Source organism: Nicotiana tabacum, chromosome 5, assembly GCF_000715075.1.
Source record: "Nicotiana tabacum cultivar K326 chromosome 5, ASM71507v2, whole genome shotgun sequence".
NCBI classification, from domain to species: Eukaryota; Viridiplantae; Streptophyta; class Magnoliopsida; order Solanales; family Solanaceae; genus Nicotiana; species Nicotiana tabacum.
In genome coordinates this window covers 35,667,527-35,688,353 of record NC_134084.1, presented here as the reverse complement: position 1 = coordinate 35,688,353, position 20,827 = coordinate 35,667,527, and the positions used below count along the sequence as shown (strand labels likewise).

Genomic DNA, 20,827 nt, shown 5'->3' with positions numbered 1-20,827 from the left:
AGAGCATCAAAATCGGTATTGCACCAGCAGACTTTTCATTAGCAAAACTCATCTGAAACATGTCCGAAAGTCACTCGTACCCTCGGCCTCCAAACCAAATATGCACACAAGTGTAATAACATCATACGAACTTGCTCGCACAATCAAATCATCAAAATAACATCTGAATCTACAAATCAATCCTCAAAATGAATGAAATTTTAAAGTGGAACTCAAGGACACTAGAATCACATTTAAGCATCCGAGTCATGTCAAATCAATTCCGAATTGAACCAAAATTTGCAGACAAGTTTCAAATAGCAATACAGAACTATTCCAAGTTTCAACATCAAAATCCGAACCAGTTAGCTATAAAGTCAACTTACGGTCAAACTTAATAAATTCTCAAACTTTCAAAATGCTAGTTTCGGAAAAATGAGTCAAAACAAGTTAGGGACTTCCAAATTCAATTCCGAGCATACGCCCAAGTTTCAAATCATTACACGGACCCACCAGGTTTGTCAAAATACCGATCTGGGTCGGTATACATAAAATGTTGACCGTAAAGGTAAAAATTTATATTTTCTTCAATTTTTCTTCACATAAAGACTTTTCGAAATAAGATACAGATTGCACACGCAAATCGAAAAATACTAAACGGAGCTAATTGAGGTCTCAGAACACAAAAATAAATACTAAATCTCAAAATGACCTATGGGTCATCACAATTTTGTCCCTTTAGAAGTTCTAGGAATTTTTTTGTTTTCTACACTCAAAAACTTCACTTCTAATGTTAAGGAACTTCTGTCTTGTTCGTTTGTTAAAATACCACAAAAAATGATTAAATATCTCTCCCTTTAATTAATTTGTATAATGAAACAGGAGGTCGTTTTAGAGAAATCATTCTGTCTGCCACTATAAAGGGAGTTAACATCTTCGTTAGATATCACTCTAAGGGGTCGTTTGGTAGGAAGTATTAGAAAAAATAATGCAAGCATTAGCTTTATATATTACTAATATCTTGCTTGGTATATTTTTTAACATTTGTATAATTAATACTTGTATTAGTTATACATCATACTTGGTATTATCCTATGCATTAGTAATGCATAGAAAACTATGGCATTAGTAATACCAAGGCTATTAATGCATGCATTAGTATGTTTAAAGACAAAATTGTCCTTAAAGTCCTTTAAAGCTAGAGAATATGAAGGGCATTTTTGTAAACAACTATTTTTCTTAAAAATTATGCAATGCATTATAATTTTAATACACCACACCAAACAGTAGATAAGAAATAATATATGCACAACTCACTACAAAAAAATGTTGTATTTGCGGAGGTTTTATCTACATATTGCGGGGGTCATAAACCTCCGCAATACACTTTTACGGCGGTTTCCAAAACCCCCCCAATAATGTTCGCTGCAACCAATTTGCGGGGGTTTTCTGACAGACCGCCGTTATCATATAGCGGCGGATATTTGACGACAGTATAACCTCCGCAATTTGGTAGTTGGTTGTTGCTTATTAAAACAAATAGCGGCGGTCTAAAAACCCCCTCAATTTCTTTATTTAACCCCCACAAATTTTATAACACAATATTATCATATGTTAAATAGCGGCAGTTATAACCTTTTTCTGCAATATAATATTACTCCATAACTGTTCCAATTTCAATTACATTAATATAATGAAGCATCAACAAATTATATAAATTGCTTAGTGGAATCAAGTAACATCAATATATTAATAAACCACAATACATTAGTCTCAAAAATTTGCTTTAAACATAACAACTCCAACCATTAAACACAAAACATCAATATTATAAGTCTTAAAACTAACATTAAACATAACATTCACTCCAACCATTATGGACAAAAGATCTACTATGATCATTCAATCGAGTACGATACTTAATTATCTAATACATTTGCAAGCAACTTCAATGGTTGTCGTTAGGATTACTTTCACCGGATGATCTTATATTCGTGGGTAAAATGGATCCGCTAGCCGCATCACTTGGCTACAAAACAATCAAAAGAAAATATAATTAAAAAAAAGTACCTCAACAATATCCTATAACTAATTATACTTGGACTGAACAATCATACTTTACAAAATTAAATAAGAAAGTTATCAACTATTCTTACCGTTGAATGAGGAGAAACAAATATCCCTGCAAATTCTTCAGGTATCTTCCCTTCTTTCATTATCATATACGCCTTAAAAGCATTCATCATTTGAGTGTTAACATTCATCATTTCTCTGTAGTTCTCCTGGCTTTGATTGTGAGCATTCAACATTTGATTGTACTTCTCTTGGCATTGGGAGGAACATGAACCATTATTATAACTTGAAGCATTCAAATCACTATAGCGAGGTCTTGTTTGTCTAAAAGCTCTACTAGGAACAACTCCTAATCCTAAGCACCTTACCCTTCCAGAGTGCTCTTTTCCCAACACCTTACAAACAACATCATTTGGAGAAATTTCAGACTCATCCCTGGTGCTTTGGGTCAATGCTAGTTCAATTTTTTCCTAAATACATTACACACCAAAAGCAAGTGTCCTTACTTCAATCAGTGATTGACAAGTTAGCTACACATAGAAAAGCAAGCTATGAAATAAAAACTTGATCTTTTAGATGAAAAGAGACATCATGGTGGACATCTTTCAGAGGGTTGCAGAAGAAGAAACCAAAGACAAGAAAATGAAAGAATGCATAGAGGAGGGAGATTCCAAGGTAACAACAGAGAAATACAGCAACAAAAGGAGCTCCAATAACAGTAACAACAGTAAGGAATCTTCTGAATCTTCAAATCTCAAAGAAATAGTCCACAATGGTTAGCCTAAGTCAGCCGACTTTTCTCCTACCTATGCTACTTCAAAGAAAGTACGTACGTACTTTAGTTCTTGCTCATCTACCAAAATTTTCCTATTTATACCCCATTTCACTGATAGAACCATCGACATAATATTACTCTCATCACAATTTCCCATGGAAATGCATAGCAAAGAGGCTCAAGCAAGAAATGCTAGTACTCTGTGCCCAACACAGAAAAATTGTAGTAGTAGCATTTTCGTGACACATAAGAACCAATTTTAATCAATAAAAATTGTCCAAATTGTTTGAATTGAAACAGAAAAAAAGAAGTAACATATCTCAGCTGAACTTTTTTACCCTATATCTACGTGCTAGCTAACAAATAGTCGTGTACTCACAACTGTTATTGTACAAGCAAATGAATTAAACAACACGAACGTGATACAGATTTGCCTACTACGAGATGTATAAAAAGGATGGCAGTTTTCCTGCTTGTGTGAGAATTACAAAGAGAAATAAGAAAAAACTAAAGCTTCAGATGTCTTTTAGTTTTCATTCTTTACCCAGGGAATGACAAATCAGTAAATCACTATATTAGTTAGATTTTATTTCAGTTTGTACCATGGAGCACAGGCCTAAAATCCCCCTCTATTAGTAATTGTAGTGTCTTTAGCTTTGTTCAGCCACTTCGAAACAGTTTATCTGTAATAGATAATCACTTTTAAGCTCGTGTCAACTATAATAAATATCTGTATCTCTTAGTGTCTTAGCTGATACTACAGGAGAAAACATCACCAACGAGGATTACGAGTTTAACACTTCTTGCCATAGAAAAGTTGATGTCAATCATAGACATGATCCCCAGCAGTGCAAATAGAGCCCAAAGAAAAGATGGAAAAATCCTAACTTTTATGCGAAGACCGTCATACATTACACACCAAAAGCAAGGAGTACTCATACAAGAAAATGTTGGAGGAATGAGAGTCTTACACATATCTCTTTTGCCGCCTCATTAACATATGATCCATCTTCGTTCCTATGTGTAGCGAGATAAAGCTGTCCTCATCCAGGCTTTTGTCCAGTCTCAGCCATCTATAAATGAAAAGGTCAAATTCGCATTAACTTAATTAACTAGGAATAAATGCTAGTTTAATTAAAGTATCCAAAATGAATTATTTCCATTTCAGCCCTTCTTCTGGAGTTAGGTTTGGAGCCACCGATACGTGAAACAGTTTGTTTCTTCCGAATTTCAGCATTTCTTTTACAAGTTTCCTTACAAAAAGATACCAAAAAAAAATCAACCAAACAGACATAATGCAAGGAAAGACTCCATATATATTGATTTACAAGAAGAAAAGTGTAAGCTGTAACAGGTTTTCAGAAAAAGTCTCACTATTAGTTTACTTGGGTTGCCCCATCTACGTACTATGGCAAGAGAAAAAAAATATTTATTCACTAATTAATATGCTCAAGAAGGTGAGGAGTTGGATTTATACATGAAAAGGGAAAGATAGTAGTACCGGCAAATGAAGGTGAGGAGTTGGATTTATACATTAATAGGCTCACAGATTGAGTAGATTTGGTGTTGCTATGAAAGGCTACTGAAAAGTAGTACCGGCAAATGAAGAATGGTACTGTTATATAAAATCTTTGTTTACACTAACTTACACATCAAGGCAATACATACAATCTCCAAAAACTTATCACTTGGAGCAAAAAAAGAAAAGAAAAGAAAAAAATGTATAACCAACATTCCTTGTCTGTCCAGATAAATGTAAAAATACCTGGAAAAGAATGAGAACAAGGGAATTTGCTAGATTCCACAGAATATATGAGTAAATACTTACTCGTACTTGGTTTTTATTCTAATCAAACAGTTTAACTTAGTAATTAAAAGTTGAAGCATTGAAATAAATACCTGTGTTTTTTCTTTAAAGCGGTAATCAACATAAGAAATCCATTGATCCGGTGAAATCCCTAGTGGAACACTATCCATTATCTCAGCTCTGTTCTTAAGTGGATCATAGACCTTATCAAACAGCTTTAGCCTTTTTGCGCCCCACTTCTTACACATAGAATTATAAACATATCGTCTTGCATTTGACTCAGTTGTCCTAAAACAAAATCGAGGCTTCAAGAATAAACCAATGGTTAGATAATTATTACATGCAACAATACAGTCCAATGGCATAAAACATAGATATTGTATGCCTCAGTAATACCTTTATAAATCGATCATAACAACGGTTGAAGGTTGTCACAGGTATATCCGGCCATTTCTCAAAGTGAATTGGAAAAATGGAGCAGTCGGTTGCTAAAATTCCGCAAAAGCCTATAAGAACGCATTGTCCTTCACCAATGGGAGAATCCGTGTCGCCAAAATCAACCACAATACGTTCTTCATTAGATAAATTTAACACGTCCCTTTTCTTCACTTTAAGTATCTTGCTAGCTCCTTGCGATTCTTAAAAGATAATAATGAAAGCAACAGTCAATCAGGTTGTCTTTGAGTAGATGACACCGAGTAGATGACACGTAGATATTAATTAATTAGTAATTAAGGTCTTTGTGAAAATAATTCATGAGGTAGAAACTAATTGAAGGTAAAAACTGTATATAATTGTTATGGAGCTCAAACAAAGAAGATAAGAGAAAAGAGAAAAGAAGGCTATGATTGGTGTATATAATAAGGAGATGCTTCTTTCTTTTGTTATAGATAAATTATGTGCACTCATATGTGCATTCAGAAATATTCCACAATATGAAGTAGCACAGCAGTCATCATCAGAGAATGTAAAGCCTTAGCCAATAAAACTGACTTCTAAATCAATAGATAAAAAGTAGCAGCCCAGTAAAGACAAGAATTCTGTTAAGGTTGATGATCAAGTCGGCAAAAACAGTTTCAACAAGGGAAAATATCACGGAAAATCAAAACCAAACCCCATAAAAACAAGAAGCTTAGCATACCTATTGCATCTACAGTCCAATGTTGTGAAGACACACGTCTACTACGCTTTCTAGATGGTGGTTGTTGTGACGCGGCCCGGGCTGATGGAACCTGCTGTGTTGTGGTCTGATCTGACTGAATCGGATTTGCTGCAACATGACCTGAAGGTGTTGGTCGTGTTGTCGGTTGAATAAATGAAGTCAGCTGTGGTGGATCATCAAAATGCGAAGGTGCTGATTGAGTTGTTGATAAAGGTTGTGCTACACCTTGTGATGTAGGTGCTGACTGAAAGGTGTTCTGGAAGTTCTCGTAACGCTTGGGCTTCGGCATACCTGCAAGCAATAAAAGAAAAGCATTGGCTAAGACTTATAGTTATACTAGATGATTTCTTCACCAGATGGTCCTATACCAGATGATTTCTTCACAGCCTGTGGTAAATCATACTTTTGATGCAAGGTTGAGTTTTAAATTATCATACGGAAAGTGTGCTTGGATGTGCTCTAACAGAAATCATCATAAGCAAACATGCACAAATCTGCCAACTTGAATCCAGTATTTAATTCTGGATATCTCTCTCATACACAACACATCACATTAATCCATAATGGATAGAGAAGCTGAAAAAGGATCAAAACACATTGAAAATGGAAGTCCAGAGTCTAAAACAACAACAAGATAGCCCAGAAAGCTAACTAGCTACTGTTAAAGAGAGGTTACAGAATAGTAAGACTAGGCAAAAGTATATGGTAATCTTTATGGCAAAAGCATGCAAGAATCCTCTCTTTGTTCAACATTTGATTGAGAAGATTAAACAGAGTAATCTTGAAATTTGAAAGTTACATACTTGAAATTTGAAAGGACTAAACACAGAATGAAAAGGCGATTGTCTATACCAACATTCACAAGAACAAAGATTTCTTCACCATTGACATCCACTTCAACTTGATAAACATAAAAAAATTGTTCCTATTCAAACATATGCTCCTCTATTGCAAGTTGAACATTTTCATAATTAACATCAAAAAATTGTTCAAATTCTTGTTGTTGGAATGGCTCATTCTCGTATATTTCTCCTTCATCAATCTCTCCCATATCAAACAAATCTCTTGGCTTTAAATGTACAGCCACACTCCATCCTTCATCAGTTTCATCATTAACATAGTACACCATATTTGCTTGAGATGCTTCAATATAAGGATCATGCTCCTCACGATCACCGATGTGAATCAATCTAGAAAAATTAACACAATTAAAATTCCAAGCATCGCTTTTGAACCCTCTATCTCGAGTAGTGTCAGCCCACTGGCATTTGAAGAGCACAGCCTTAAACTGGCCATAATAGTTAAGCTCAATAATATCTTCCAACTTCCCATAATATGGCAAGTCTGCTTGCCTCGCATTTCTGTCAGCGTTAGATGCAATACAAGAGGTGTCAGAGGTAAGAAAAACTCCACTATTTTGAGTTTGTGATCCTTGTTCTCTAGACAATGTCCGGAATTTGAATCCATTAATGTTATAAGTAGTAAACCTTCTCGCATCTGGACATGGACCTTGTGCTAGAAACTCCAAATCAGTAGAGATTGTGCTTGCTATATCTGGATTCATAATCTAAATAGACAAAATTATTTTTGTCAAATATTCAAAGTTAAAACAAGAAAATTAATTAAGCATAGACATGCATTTTCACTCACTCTCTTTGGAAACCAATCAGGAAACTCTTTATTAACTCTCCTTTCTACTTCGGTTATCGAAGGTCTCCGGCCTCTTGAACTCCTTCTTATGTAATCCCTAAATTCACTACAAAAGAAGTTTATTGTATCAATTTTAATCACTTCACTCAAAGTTTTTGTAAAAATTTAAATTAATTTATTTTTCTTACCTAATAAACGGCTTTACTGCTGCACAATTAAGTAACACATATCGATGAGCTTGAGTCTTCTCAAGTTGAGTCAATGTGAATGTTTCAGAACCTCCGACAGGTTTACCTTGTGTAGGGAATATAAATGACATTTCAGAAGCCTCATTAAGATTTGGTCCATTGTTTACACGTTTAGGCCTATTTACCCTCGACTCAATATCCTCAAAATAACGAGAAAAAAGAGTTAGGGCTTCTTCAACAATGTAACCCTCAGCTATGGAACCTTCTTGTTGTGCTTTATTCCCTATAAGGGACTTGAAATGACCTAACAATCTATAACCAACATAAAAAGGTATTAGAATAAGTATTTACTTTGAATTACTATTATAAGATCGATTAAAATTATGTTGAATAAGTAATGTTTTACCTTTCAACAAAATACATCCACCGATAATGTACCGGTCCACCTTGTATTACTTCATCCACTAGATGGACAGTCAAATGAACCATTACAAGGATGTAGGGAACAACATCTCCAAATGGCAAAGTGTGAGTACAATCCGATCTTGTAGCTTTTCTAGGTCCGAGAGGCTCAAGCTTTTCGAACAAAGTTGTCTAAAAAAGGATGAAAGCTCTACGAAGACTGCAACAACATGATTTGGAAGCACATTTCGAATTGCTATGGGCAACAATTGTTCCATAATGATATGACAATCATGGCTTCTTAGTCCAAATATCCTCTTTTTATCTAGATCAACACAACGAGAGATATTACTTGAGTAACCATCCGGCACCGAGATATTTTTTAAAGTTTTGAGAAAGTCGACTCTTTTATTTGTTGGAATAGCAAACGAAGCAAGCCGACAATTCTCATTCTCATCTGGCCAAAGATCACGCTTTATACCCATATCTTGTAGATCTTTTCGAGCCTCAACATGATCCTTTGATTTGTCTTTATCATGTAGCAAAGTGTATATAATATTGTCAAACACATTCTTTTCAATGTGCATAACATCTAAATTATGACGCAACAAGTTGAATTCCCAATATGGAAGATTGAAGAATATGCTTTTTTTTCTCCATTGTTGAGTTGCACTTTCCTCGGTACCGTTTTGTCGATTTCTTTTCCTTCTTTCATTCAATTTTGCTGGTTTTCCAAATGTAACATCAATTTCTTCCACTTGATTCAAAATATCTGACCCAGGTAACTTCCTTGGAGGGTTTCTCTCTTCCGTATTGCCAAAAAAATAGCCTCATCAATCTAAATTTATGATTTCTTGCCAAAAACCGACGATGACCAATAAAGCACCACTTTCTACTATGACGAAGTCGGCAAGGTTCTATATCAAAATTACAAGATGGACATGCAAAACTGGTATGTGTGTTCCAACCAGATAAAATTTTAAGTCCAGGAAAGTCACTAACTGTCAGCATAAGAGCTGCTCACATTAGAAACATTTCATTCTTTGATGAATCAAAAGTTTCCACACCTTCACGCCACAACTCATTCAACTCCTTAATAAGCGGTTGTAGGTATACATCTATATTATTCCCCACCGTACGTGGACCTGGAATGATCATTGAGAGGATAAAATTTGGTTGTTTCACACACAACCAAGGTGGAAGGTTATATGGAACCAAAATCACGGGTCAAATGTTATAATTAGTACTCATCATCCCAAAAGGATTGAAACCATCACTAGCTAGGCCTAATCGAACATTTCTAGGATCAGAAGCAAATTCAGGAAAAGTAGTATCAAATCTCTTCCATGCCTCGCCATCTCTGGGATGCCTCATGATTCCATCTTTGTTACTATCTTTCACATGCCATCTCATATGCTCTGCAATTTTGGAGCACATGAACAATGTCTGCAACCTTGGTTTTAGTGGAAAGTAACGCAAAATTTTTGCGGGCATCTTTTGCTTCTTTTTCTTCTTTCTCATAGTAGACGTGTGATTATTGTTGTTCTTCTTAGTTGGCTTCCATCTAGAAGTATGACAATGCCTGCATGTTTCCTCATTAGCATCATCTCCCCAGTACAACATGCAATCATTTGGACAAACATCTATCTTGATATAATCAAGACAGTTTTTTGATGGTATTCTTGGCCTCATAAAAAGAATTAGGTATCCTTGCAAATCCAAATGCATCCTTCAGTAAATCTAGCATCATAGTCATTCCCTTGTTACTTAACCCAGACAAACACTTTATGTGAAACAACTTCAACAAAAATTCTAGCTTCAAGTACTTGGACCCTTCATATATAATTCTTCACTTCCATCTCTAAGCAACTCAAAAAATTCTTTGTTATTTGAAGAAGGCAGATCATTTAATATTTCTTCTTCTCCAACTACTTGTGACGGACCTGCATCAATGCCCTCATGCCTTAAACCCGGGAATGCTTCATTTATCAACAATTCCATAGGATTTTTAGGAGGCAGTGCATCTGGGATAACCTCTGTGCTTCTAGAGTTCTCCAACACTTCTGTTTCCCCATGAAGAATCCAAGTGACATAATTTTGAGGGAATGACTTGCTAATCAAATGATCGTACACGATCTCTCTAGTCTGCCACTTCCCAAAACCACATTTAGGACACGGATATTTTATTCTATCTCCTATAGAAGCATTTTTAAATGCAAAATTTAGAAATTGATTCAAACCAAGTAAATACTTTGTTGTATTTCTAGGCATTCCAATCCAAGATTTATCCATTGGAAGGTATTGTAACCTACAATATTTCCATGAGAAACGACGATTTAGTAACCTATCAACGCAATAACATTATAAAATTTTGTAAGATAATAAAAAATGGCATATGAAAATATTGCTATGTAATCATATAAAACAATTAAAGTTAAGCATTCCTAAGTGGAACATGCTAGACAATACTTGGAAATTAGTAGATCTTAATTCTTATGGATATAACCAACAACACTTAATTACAACTTATAGTACTTTTCGTATAGTTTTTGAATATCCAATTTTAGTTTCAAAATATTGAGTTGATCTAATCCAATTTAGATTTGAAGATTAGTCAAATTGACTCTAAAGAAGCGAAACAAGACAACAAATATAGGACGGAGGGAATAATAGTATGTATTTTAGTATTTGTAATGGAAGAAATACTATGGAAAATTTGCGCATATTGCATCCTGTGCTCTCTTTAAGTAGCTAGATCAACAGTAAAATCAAGAAGAGAACTATACTCTAATAGTATCAAATTATATCTCCAAAATGGAATTAAGAAGTATTAAGTTCCAAATAAAAAACATAATGATGAACTAGCAGAGTCTTCAGAAGTATATAAATGAACAGTATGTGAGAAAAGAACATTCAACAAATTTAAAGGCCCTTAAAAAAACTAAAACTAGAAACTTTTCCATTTTTCTGAAGGAAACATGTGATGATTAATGGTGCGTTCCGTAGATAATTCAATCGGCTCCTAGTACATAAGTGAACTCTAATTGATACCACATGACAACAAAAATAGCAAAAGAAAGACGACATGAAACATTAATAATGGTGGACGAGCAAGGCAGAAACTATTTGGACATAGAGTCAAACATCAGCAAAATGCATCAATCCGTTCAATATAGGAAGATGGAGGTAGATGTCTGAGCAGATATTCTCTTATAATGCCTTAAATTATTAGAAAATGACAAAAGTAACAGCTTAAATTCAGCTTCCTTCACTAAATTTTCCAGTACATAGTAGTACTAATCAAGAATTCTGTATACTGAAGAACCAAATGTTACGAATATAACAACAATTGCTATTGATGCCTGGTATGCAGAAGAATTCCGAACATAATCTTTCTTGGCAGGAGACAGTTAAATAACAAAGATTCGAGAAATTCAGTGCTTCTACCACTATTAGCAGATACCACAAAGAAAACAGAATCTAGGTGCTCAAATAAAGAGAGGATTATACCAGACCACGAACGAACAATTAAATGACCATTCACAAACTTATCCTGAACTGAAATGCCCAGAACCTGCAAAAAAACAAAAAATGTACCTTGAGACTGATTCAAACACAAAGTAGAGCAGAAAGAGGGAAAGCAGCCGACGACAATTGCGTCTTCTCTGAAGGTCCCCAGGAGTTCTAAAATACACAAGCAAAAGGAAATATTTCAATTAAGACATCAATCACAGAAATTAACCTACAAAATACACAAAAAACCTAAATTTTAGAACCTAATGTGAAAGGAGAAAGAGGACTTGCATCTCGATTTCAGCAAAGAGTGTTATGTCCTTCTTCAAAATACACCGATTCTACCAAATTTCTGCGGATTCTACCAAATTTTTGCCGATTCAAAATACACCGATTCTACCAAATTTCTTCAAAATACACCGATTCTACCAAATTAACAGAGAAAATAAACTTAAAACCCACATGCATGAAGAAAGAAAGACAAAAAAGCAAATTCAAAGACTGAAAGAGCAAAATCAAAGCAAAATCGAAGAGGAATTTGTATGAAAGAGCAAAATCAAATAAACTTACATCCAATTGATTGATAAATCTGAAGTTTTCTTTCATATCTCTTTCATTTTGCAACAGAGGAGGCGCTGAAGAAAGATGAGGCGCTGAAGAAAAGCAGAGAGCTTGAAATCGTAGGAAATGAAGAAGAAATGGAAGAGATTAAGTTTTGTTCGGCTATTTTTGATTAAGTGATTAACTGAGAGTGGGTTTCTGAAAATGAAAAAAGTGAAAATGAGAAAGGGGTTTGGGGGAAAAAGAGAGGGAAACGATTAAAAAACGAGGGAAACATTGGGCTGATTGCGGAGGGCCGCAAATTTAATATATTTGCGGGGTAAATAAATCTCCACAATTTGTTATAGATACCGGAGGTTATAAAAACCGCCTCAATAAAACCGCCCCAAATTTGACATTTTTTTGTAGTGGCTATGCATTACTAATTCATACATTACTAATACACCTTATTCCGCATTATTCTTGTACATCCTTACCAAACCACCCCTAAATTCTTTGCAAGAGACCATATATTCCTCACTCTTTATCTTCTTCTTATTAATTTGCTCCGTAAGCAAAAGTTCACTTCCCAACGCTCATGGCGTCAATATACGCACTACTGTTTGGTAATCTAGTACTATTGCCAATCATAAAAAACTGAGCTAGTCTCTTTTTCTTTTCTTTTTCTAAGTTTGTGCAACACTTAAAGTTAGTAATAAATAAGGAATAAACAATTAATAATCGTTTTTTTTTCAATAGTTCTCCTGTTGAGTATTTACCGAACAGAAGCCCTCAAAACGCTCGTTGTCAATATAACCATTCTTGAAACTGCGATGGAAAAGGAAGCAGGTGAGAATTATCTTTCTTAAGATACTAGTGGATTAATTATATATTAAAATATTATATAATATTCTTACACAATTTATGTTTTTTCTCAATATATGCCAGTTTATTTGGATGGAAGTGCACCAGCATTCCGTTTCCACAGTGGAACTGGCTCGGGAGTTCAGAATTGGCTTCTTCACCTTGAGGTTAAAATTATTAGTAATATTTTTTTGTTTTCTAATTAATCTCCAACTCTAAATTTTTTTTTAGGGAGGTGGATGGTGTTCGACTGTTTCAGAATGCCTCAATCGTACTAATGAGCCAATCGGATCTTCCAAAAAAATGCCTCTGAACGGTTCTTTCACCGGAGTTCTAAGCAACGACCCTGACATGAATCCTGGTATATAAGTATATACTACTAAGTTGCACATATATATCTTTTCCTCTCTAAAAATTTAATATCAACTCCTAATTAAATGTCAAACTTTTTAGATTTCTATAATTGGAACATAGTCAAAGTTAAGTAGTGCGACGGGGACATCTTTTACGGGTAATATTGAAGAAGTTGATTTAGTAAGTAAAAAATCTCTATATTGTAAGTGTTACATATTTTATATTCAGGTTCCTAACAGCGAATATGCTAATTAATTGTATCAGGCAACTAATCTACGCTATAGAGGGGCAAGAATTTTCAAGGCGATAGTGGAGGAATTATTAGCTAAAGGAATGTCACATGCTAAAAATGTACGATTAATTTTTCCTTTTTTTATTTTACTGGTGGGTTTATATCTTGGTAAGTGGCTGAAATTTAAAAATACAACATTTATTTTATGGTAGGCTATCTTGAGCGGAACTTCAGCGGGAGGGTAGGGTTGGCTGCAATTCTGAATTGTGACAAGTTCAGATATTTCCTCCCAATAGATGCTAGAGTAAAATGCATTTGTGATGCTGGTTTCTTTATTAATGTGTAAGTATTATATTATATGAATCTTGACAACTTTCATGTGTTGCTTTTTTGTAGCTAACTTTTGTATGAGTTTATGCAGAAACACTATCGCTGGTAAACCGGAGATTAAAGAGCTATATGAGAGAGTTGTGTCGTTGCATGTAAGACTCGTCGATTAAGTTGTATTTAATTATTACTATTAACCCCTAATATAGGACAGTAATTCTTCTATTATTATTAACCCCTAATATAGGATAGCAGTTCTTCATTCTTTTGAATATTTAGGGGTCTATCATCAACCTGTCACTATCTTGCACCTCCACAATGTTAAACCCAAGTTTGGTAAGAGATATTCTATTATTGTTGGCCCTTTTACCATATGATTTTTTCTCAAAAATAATACCCTTAATTTGATAAATGTGTAGATCTTCTTCCCTCAGTATGCAGCACAACATATTCGAACACCACTTTTCATCATTAATTCGGCCCACGATTCCTGGCAGGTCAGACAAATAATCCTAAGATTATCAACTTTAATTTACAGATTGTTGCTTTCTTTTATTTCCTTTTAATTTAAAAATGATTTTGCCTTTGAATTCTTGAAAATTAGATCAACAACAGCTTTAATTTGTTCCCAAGGATGCTGATCCTCGAGGTATTTGGGATAGTTGCAAGAATCATATAAGTGAATGTGCAACTAGTCAACTCAATATTCTTTATGGTCAGTATCTCTAATTTGATGGGGTTGATCAAAATTTTCTGATACATATCAAGAGGCACTGAATATATGTATATACATATTATCTATTTATCTATCTTTTTATTTTTATTTATAGAATACAGGTTGAAGTTCTTAAATGTGCTAAATGGATTAGGAGGAAGTTCATCGAATATAGGATATTTCATAATCTCCTGCCATTCCCACAATATCATAGAAACACAAGTTTATTGGTTGTACAACAACTCTCCAACATTATGTAACAAGGTCATTTTTGTTTTTTTTTTCTTTCAATTTTTAACAATATCCTGTGTTTCTCCAATATAACAGTAAGACTAATTAACTCGCGCGTTATTGCAGCCAATTGCAATAGCTGTTGGAGACTGGTTCTATGAAGGGAGTGGATTCCAGAACACAGATTGCCCTTACCCTTGTGGTCAAAAGTTCTGCCATTAGGGCTAGCTTAAGTTGTTGTTCAACAAATTAATGCGCTATAATAAAGATATATATTGATGTCTATTTCTCTCTTTCATGATATGGATTTCCATCTCATATTATTTTATAAATACTTATATCACTTCTCTAACATACTAAATTCTTTAATGAAACAGTACAGAAGTTTCAGCCAGTTGTATATAATTTTGCATAATATATAGTCAGTACTAATAAGCATATTATGGATGCCTATTCCTCTCTTGGATAATGGATTTCTCTCTTCTTTGTATCAGGATCTGGTGAACATGGATACAACTTTCACCCCTTTTGCATTTTTCTTCAATCATTTTAAAATTAAGAAGCTCCGGATCGTAGAAATTCTGGTAGGCGTCCACGCATTCTTGATAACAAAACCATTCCTTCACTTCTTTAGAATCATTACATTTACCAATGCTTTAGGATACAATACTGAGACAAATACGATAATTTGCAACAGCAGTTTACAAGACATCTCTCCCATTTTATTTTCCTGCAAAAAGAATATATAACATAAAGAATGGTTCTTGATAACCATCATTTGAACAATATATAAAAGTAAACAAAAAGATTGACGTCAAAAAGAACTTAATTTTGAGATTCAAATGGCACATGGGAAGTGTGACATGTAAATGACAAAAATAATCAACATAAATACACACACAAAGAGAATTTCCTTTTTTTTTAGGATTGTGTCTCCTGAAAATATCTAGACAAGAGGGGTTGCTCTGATGGTAAGCAACCCCCACTTCCAATCGAGAGGTTGTGAGATCGAGTCTCCCCAAGAGCAAGGTGGGAAGTTCTTGGAGGGAAGGATGCCGAGGGTCTATTTGGAAACAGTCTCTCTACCCTAGGGTAGGGGTAAGGTCTGCATACACACTACCCTCCCCAGACCCCACTAAGTGGGATTATACTGGGTTGTTGTTGTTGTTGTTGAAGAAATAACGAGGACATATATTATAGAATAGAGATAGCAAGGAACATAAGAACAATTCAAAGAGGAAAAAGGTGGAACAACGTGTACTCTGTGGCCTACTATTGCTTAAGGTTGACCTGTGCAATAGATTGGCTTTAATTTGAAAGCTTAAACAAGTTTATGTTAACCAATCAAAGGGCTTAATAAATAGACATGTTTGATTCATATGTAACGTACGTCAAAGTGTATTTACTTTTCTGGGGGTTTCGTAAAGCTTCTGTTTCACTCTAGTAAGTCATCTATTACGGAAGAGAATGGATAATATAGAGCAAATATCATTTATAGTCACTCGGGCCAAACCTATAATATTCAGTAGCCCAAAATTACAAGACACATTTTATAGCCCAAAAGTAATTTTAGTGGCTAGCCCAAAAGTACTGCTTTCTGCTCTTCCAAGTGAAGCTCCAGCTCTCTTTCCGGTACTTCTCTCTTCCTCCTCCTCCGCCATTTCTCGAAATTACGTCGTTCCACTAATTTGACTAATTTGCTTAACCATAACAATCACATATCCTTTCTAACACGAGTTCACTATCCACACACTTGTTTAGATAAAAGGTTCAAATTCCACTAGTAACATGGCATTTTCTTCCGCTTTATCCTTCCAAAAAAATCATTCCTAAAATTGATTTTGTTCAAAATAAAACTTTGCTGCAACACTACTTCGTTTTATAACATATAATTGAATGCAAAACATGTTAAAAATTGCCTTAACTTTTCCCTCCAACAGAAATACATTTGTCGTTACTCACATAGTTACCCTTACCTTGGCAAACGTAATTCTCGTTGATTTTACAATGAGGTTTTTTCCTTCCTATACCATATATGAAATCTTATTATCAAAACTGCGCATAGTTCATATTTACCCGTCATGTTCACAGTTTTTCTACAACTATTATACCATTCATTAAATACTAATTATTAGGAGTTGATTCCTTCCTAATTCCTTACCATTTTTTGCTTTTGACTGGTAAAGATTCCGTGCACCATCGAATTGTCGTAGATGCCCTTCATCCCTGTTTTATTTTTTCTTTATTGACTTTATGAAGCTGAACATTAAAGGAAAGGAAAAGATACTGAACAATTACTTTATATTGACTTTATGAAACTGAACATTACAATCAACATCTCAGAACAGTTAACTTTATTTATATCTTCATCATTTGTAAAAGTAATTTAGAAAATCTACGAAATCATTAGTAATTTGCCAAATCATTAATATAGAAAATTATACAAATATCATATATATATCCGACTTCTCTCTACATCTCTCTCTATTTCTCAATCGTAAATTTCAGTAATACAAAGCAAATGAAAAGAGAGCAGCAATTCCACCATTGACAGCCATTAAAAAGCTTGAAAGCTTTGAATTCAAATTTGGGTTTTCAAAAATCATTATTTGTTTGGATTGGGTGTTGTTGAAAATAATCGGGAATATGGTTTGGAGTTTATATCTCAATTTTGAGGGATTTTGGTGAAGATTAGACTTGGTTTTGACTGAATTTTAGATTAAAAAGAAGAAGAAGAAGAAGACATATTGCAGAAATTGTAGATAAATTGTAGATTATTTGTATTCTGATTGTAGATGCTTTATTTTCTGTTTTCACAAATAAAAAACGGCTAAAACTTCTACAAATCTTCTAAAAAACGCAATTATGTCAAAAATTCCAATTATGCTATAATTGAATGGGAATTGAGATATAAAAATTCAATGTACCCAGTTTGTAGATATTTTGTAGATAAATTGTAAATTATTTGTATTCTAATTGTAGATGTTTTGTTTTCTGTTTTCACAAATCAAAAATGACTAAAACTTCTACAAATCTTCTGGAAAAAATGCAATTATGTCGAAAATCCCAATTAAACTACAATCGAATGGAAATTGGGATATTAAAATTCAATATACCCAGTTTGTAGATATTTTGTAGATGAATTATAGATTATTTATATTCTGATTGTAGATGCATTGTTTTCAATTGTAGATGCATTTTTACATTCCTATGCTACATAGGAACTTTTACATTTTTCAATTGTTGTCAAGAAGATGTAGTTGATACACTAATGTTGTGGTTCTTTTACTTTATGGATTTGGACTAAAAAATAAACTGATAATTAATAATCCATAGTGGGAATATTAATATGTAATTAAATAAAGAAACAAAAAAATATTTGTTTATCAAACTTAAGTTCAGATTTTACAAAATTAATACTCTCCATCACATGGTTGTATGTAGCCCAATGGTACGACTAGAATATAAAAATGATTGTGATATCTGCTCTTCAATTTTCTACAAAATTTGAATTCTCGATCCATGAAAAGGTGTACGTATTATATTACTCAGCATTCCTTCGTCATTGTCATTTAAAAAAATTTATGAGCTGGACTCAATTAGGTGACATATTTTAATATGTTAACAAAAGCTGCTCAAGGTAAGGATGCCGGCTTTTTAGGTTAAAATACACCATGGTATAGAATTGGTAATTTGGTATACTAAGTGTAATTAAGTCAAACCTTAAACATTGAGGGAAATAAGGTTTCCTATGTGGCATAGGAATGTAAAAATTCCTTTTAGAATTACATATGTAAGTTAACACGTAAATGACACATATAACTCGCACTATTCACTATGCAGTTTTTTTTAATAAAAAAAAGTAAGTTTTAGACAAACGATTAAACAAATTATGCTCAAAGGAGAATAAATGATGGTAAAAAATGGCTGAAAACTGCCACTATGCAATTTATATACAATAGACTGTCACTATACAAAACATATACAAAAATAAATTGCCATTATACAAAAAAATATACTAAATAGAATGTCACTATACAAAATATATATAAATAGACCGTCACTATACAAAAATATATTAAATAGACCTCCACTATACAATTTATATACAATAGACTGTCACTATACAAAATATATACAAAATAGACTATCACTATACAAAATATATACTAAATAAACTATTACTATATAAAATAGACCGTCACTATACAAAATAGACTGTCAATATACAAAACAGACTGTCACTATACAAAAAATATACAAAATAGATATTTCGGGTTATTAGATGCAATAAGTTTGGGCCGAAGGACCATTTCATATCAGTGGAAAAAAAACATGGGCTATTAAAATTTTGAGGGGTTATAGAGGTAAAATGGCGTGTAGTAGCCACTAATTAAGGGTGTCTTTAATTTTTATCCACTAATTATAATGCTCAGCAAAAATAGCCACTATTAATAGAAAAAGACAATTTTACCCTTTCTTCCTCTCTTTCGCGTTGCATTTTCATCTGGAATACCCAAGGTGATTTCACGTTCGGCCTCCTCCATGCTTGGTCAATAGCATCGGGTCTATTAGTAGCCCCAATTACTAGGACATAACCAGGTCCATCACGAGATCCTTCTGATTTTGCTTCACTATTTCTTTTACCAATACGTACAGTAGTTCCTTTTGCATCATCAAAATTTTCAAGTTCTGAATTTTTTAGCAGATGTCTCAATTACGTACAGTAATTTCTTTCTTCTTACCTTGTTTTTGTTTCTTTTGAGTTAAAATATTAAAAGTTAAGGACATGAGTCTTTAAGTTTGACATGCAGGTTTAAAAGTTAAGGATAGGCAGTCCTTAAATTTGACATGCAGGTTCAAAAGATAAGGACAGACAGTCCTTAACTTATAGTTTCAAGTTAAAAACTTAAGGACAGTCAGTATTTAAGTTATTGCTTCAAGTTCAAAACTTAAGGACTTGTTGTCCTTAACTTTGAGTTTCAGGTTCAAAAGTTAAGGACAAACAGTCCTTAACTTATAGTTTCAAGTTCAAAACTTAAGGACAGGCATTCCTTAAGTTATTGTTTCAAGTTCAAAACTTAAGGACTGTCTGTCCTTAACTTTGAGTTTAAAGTTCAAAAGTTAAGGACAGACAGTCCTTAACTTACAGTTACACGTTCAAAAGTTATAACTTACAGTTTACAAGTTCAAAAGTTAAGGACAATAGGTCCTTAACTTTGACTTACAAGTTCAAAAGTTAAGGACGCTTGGTCTTGAAGTTTGAGTTCCAAGTTCAAAAGTTAAGGACATGTAACCTTGAAGTCCTGAACTTAGAGTTCCAAGTTCAAAAGTTAAGGACATGTAGTCCTGAAGTCCTGAACTTAGAGTTTCAAGTTCAAAAGTTAAGGACATGTAGTCCTGAAGTCCTTAAGTTAAGGACATGAGCAGAAGGGTATTTTCTTCCGAGCAGTTAAAGTTTATTAAATCAGTGGCTAAAGACTAAAGACATTTAAAACGCTGGCTTTAAAATAAAGACATGAGCGGTTAGTGGCTATCTGTGCAGATCGCCCGTTATAGAGGGTAGTTTTCTCGATAATATACTTAGTATACATGCCAATACCAAACAATACATTAAATGCCCAGTGTATATTATTTTTTACTTTCCTTGTTAGGCATCGAAAATTTTAATTTGAAAATTTGAATTTATTTTATTTGATTGTAATGATTATAACAATTCAACCCAGAGTATCTCTGTTGCAAATTATGTATTTTTGCATGCTTGTAAGTGGAAATTGATTATGACTTGTGGGTGTAATATTTGAGATGAGACCTGAGTGATTCAAATATGTTTAAATTGACTAGGAAAATTTGATAATTTATTATAAAACAACCAAAGAAAAAGGAAAGTATTGCAGAGAAAAGTAGAGAGAAGGAATTCTTGTTGATCTGAGATGACTTACAATGGAATAGAACCCTTCTATTTACAGCAAAAAAAAATGGCTTAGCCATAAATCAACAAACTCTAAAATCTCT

At 33.6% G+C, this 20,827-nt stretch overlaps 3 protein-coding genes across 13 annotated transcripts; 1 reads left to right on the top strand and 2 right to left on the bottom strand.

Annotated features, from left to right (window-relative positions):
- Window positions 1–1,705: 1,705 nt before the first annotated feature.
- Window positions 1,706–12,431, bottom strand: LOC107831543 (uncharacterized). 11 transcript variants are annotated; one of them, XM_075253474.1, is made up of 10 exons: window positions 12,120–12,431; window positions 11,547–11,610; window positions 10,288–10,344; window positions 5,776–6,087; window positions 5,031–5,272; window positions 4,727–4,939; window positions 3,989–4,080; window positions 3,799–3,901; window positions 2,136–2,447; window positions 1,706–2,008 (listed from the first exon to the last, which is right to left on the bottom strand). In XM_075253474.1, exons 1-8 carry the CDS (start codon window positions 12,153–12,155, stop codon window positions 3,871–3,873), a joined length of 1,047 nt encoding a protein of 348 aa, XP_075109575.1. In that variant the 5' UTR covers window positions 12,156–12,431; the 3' UTR covers window positions 1,706–2,008; window positions 2,136–2,447; window positions 3,799–3,870. The 11 variants fall into 11 exon arrangements, with proteins under 11 accessions (XP_075109575.1, XP_075109574.1, XP_075109580.1 ...); XM_075253473.1 differs by having other exon boundaries at window positions 2,136–2,522; window positions 12,120–12,430; XM_075253479.1 differs by adding an exon at window positions 11,841–11,974 and having other exon boundaries at window positions 2,136–3,901; window positions 12,120–12,423.
- On the bottom strand, window positions 6,101–10,280 carry LOC107831542 (uncharacterized). The gene is made up of 4 exons (XM_016659320.2): window positions 8,041–10,280; window positions 7,635–7,946; window positions 7,447–7,552; window positions 6,101–7,363 (listed from the first exon to the last, which is right to left on the bottom strand). The coding sequence occupies exons 1-4, from the start codon at window positions 8,121–8,123 to the stop codon at window positions 6,722–6,724; spliced, it is 1,143 nt and encodes a 380-aa protein (XP_016514806.2). The 5' UTR covers window positions 8,124–10,280; the 3' UTR covers window positions 6,101–6,721.
- Window positions 12,432–12,687: 256 nt separating the features above from the next.
- LOC107831541 (pectin acetylesterase 8-like) lies at window positions 12,688–15,034 on the top strand. Its single transcript, XM_016659319.1, has 7 exons — window positions 12,688–12,715; window positions 12,849–12,938; window positions 13,038–13,120; window positions 13,185–13,314; window positions 13,752–13,881; window positions 13,961–14,021; window positions 14,939–15,034. Exons 1-7 carry the CDS (start codon window positions 12,688–12,690, stop codon window positions 15,032–15,034), a joined length of 618 nt encoding a protein of 205 aa, XP_016514805.1.
- The last annotated feature ends 5,793 nt before the right edge of the window (window positions 15,035–20,827 follow it).

What these genes read in the sequence shown, in the direction of transcription:
- LOC107831542 (XM_016659320.2), bottom strand. Translation starts at nt 8,123, where the DNA reads ATGGTTCATTTGACTGTCCATCTAGTGGATGAAGTAATACAAGGTGGA. An exon ending in TGGATGTATTTTGTTGAAAG is followed by an intron (nt 7,947 to 8,040) that starts GTAAAACATTAC and finishes TGTTGGTTATAG; the next exon opens with ATTGTTAGGTCATTTCAAGT. An exon ending in CTGATTGGTTTCCAAAGAGA is followed by an intron (nt 7,364 to 7,446) that starts GTGAGTGAAAAT and finishes TTGTCTATTTAG; the next exon opens with ATTATGAATCCAGATATAGC.
- LOC107831543 (XM_075253474.1), bottom strand. Translation starts at nt 12,155, where the DNA reads ATGAAAGAAAACTTCAGATTTATCAATCAATTGGAT. An exon ending in GATTTATCAATCAATTGGAT is followed by an intron (nt 11,611 to 12,119) that starts GTAAGTTTATTT and finishes GTTTTTTTGCAG; the next exon opens with GTTCTGGGCATTTCAGTTCA. An exon ending in GTTATGATCGATTTATAAAG is followed by an intron (nt 4,940 to 5,030) that starts GTATTACTGAGG and finishes TTATTCTTGAAG; the next exon opens with CCTCGATTTTGTTTTAGGAC.
- LOC107831541 (XM_016659319.1), top strand. Translation starts at nt 12,688, where the DNA reads ATGGCGTCAATATACGCACTACTGTTTG. An exon ending in TGCGATGGAAAAGGAAGCAG is followed by an intron (nt 12,939 to 13,037) that starts GTGAGAATTATC and finishes AATATATGCCAG; the next exon opens with TTTATTTGGATGGAAGTGCA. An exon ending in AGAGAGTTGTGTCGTTGCAT is followed by an intron (nt 14,022 to 14,938) that starts GTAAGACTCGTC and finishes GCGTTATTGCAG; the next exon opens with CCAATTGCAATAGCTGTTGG.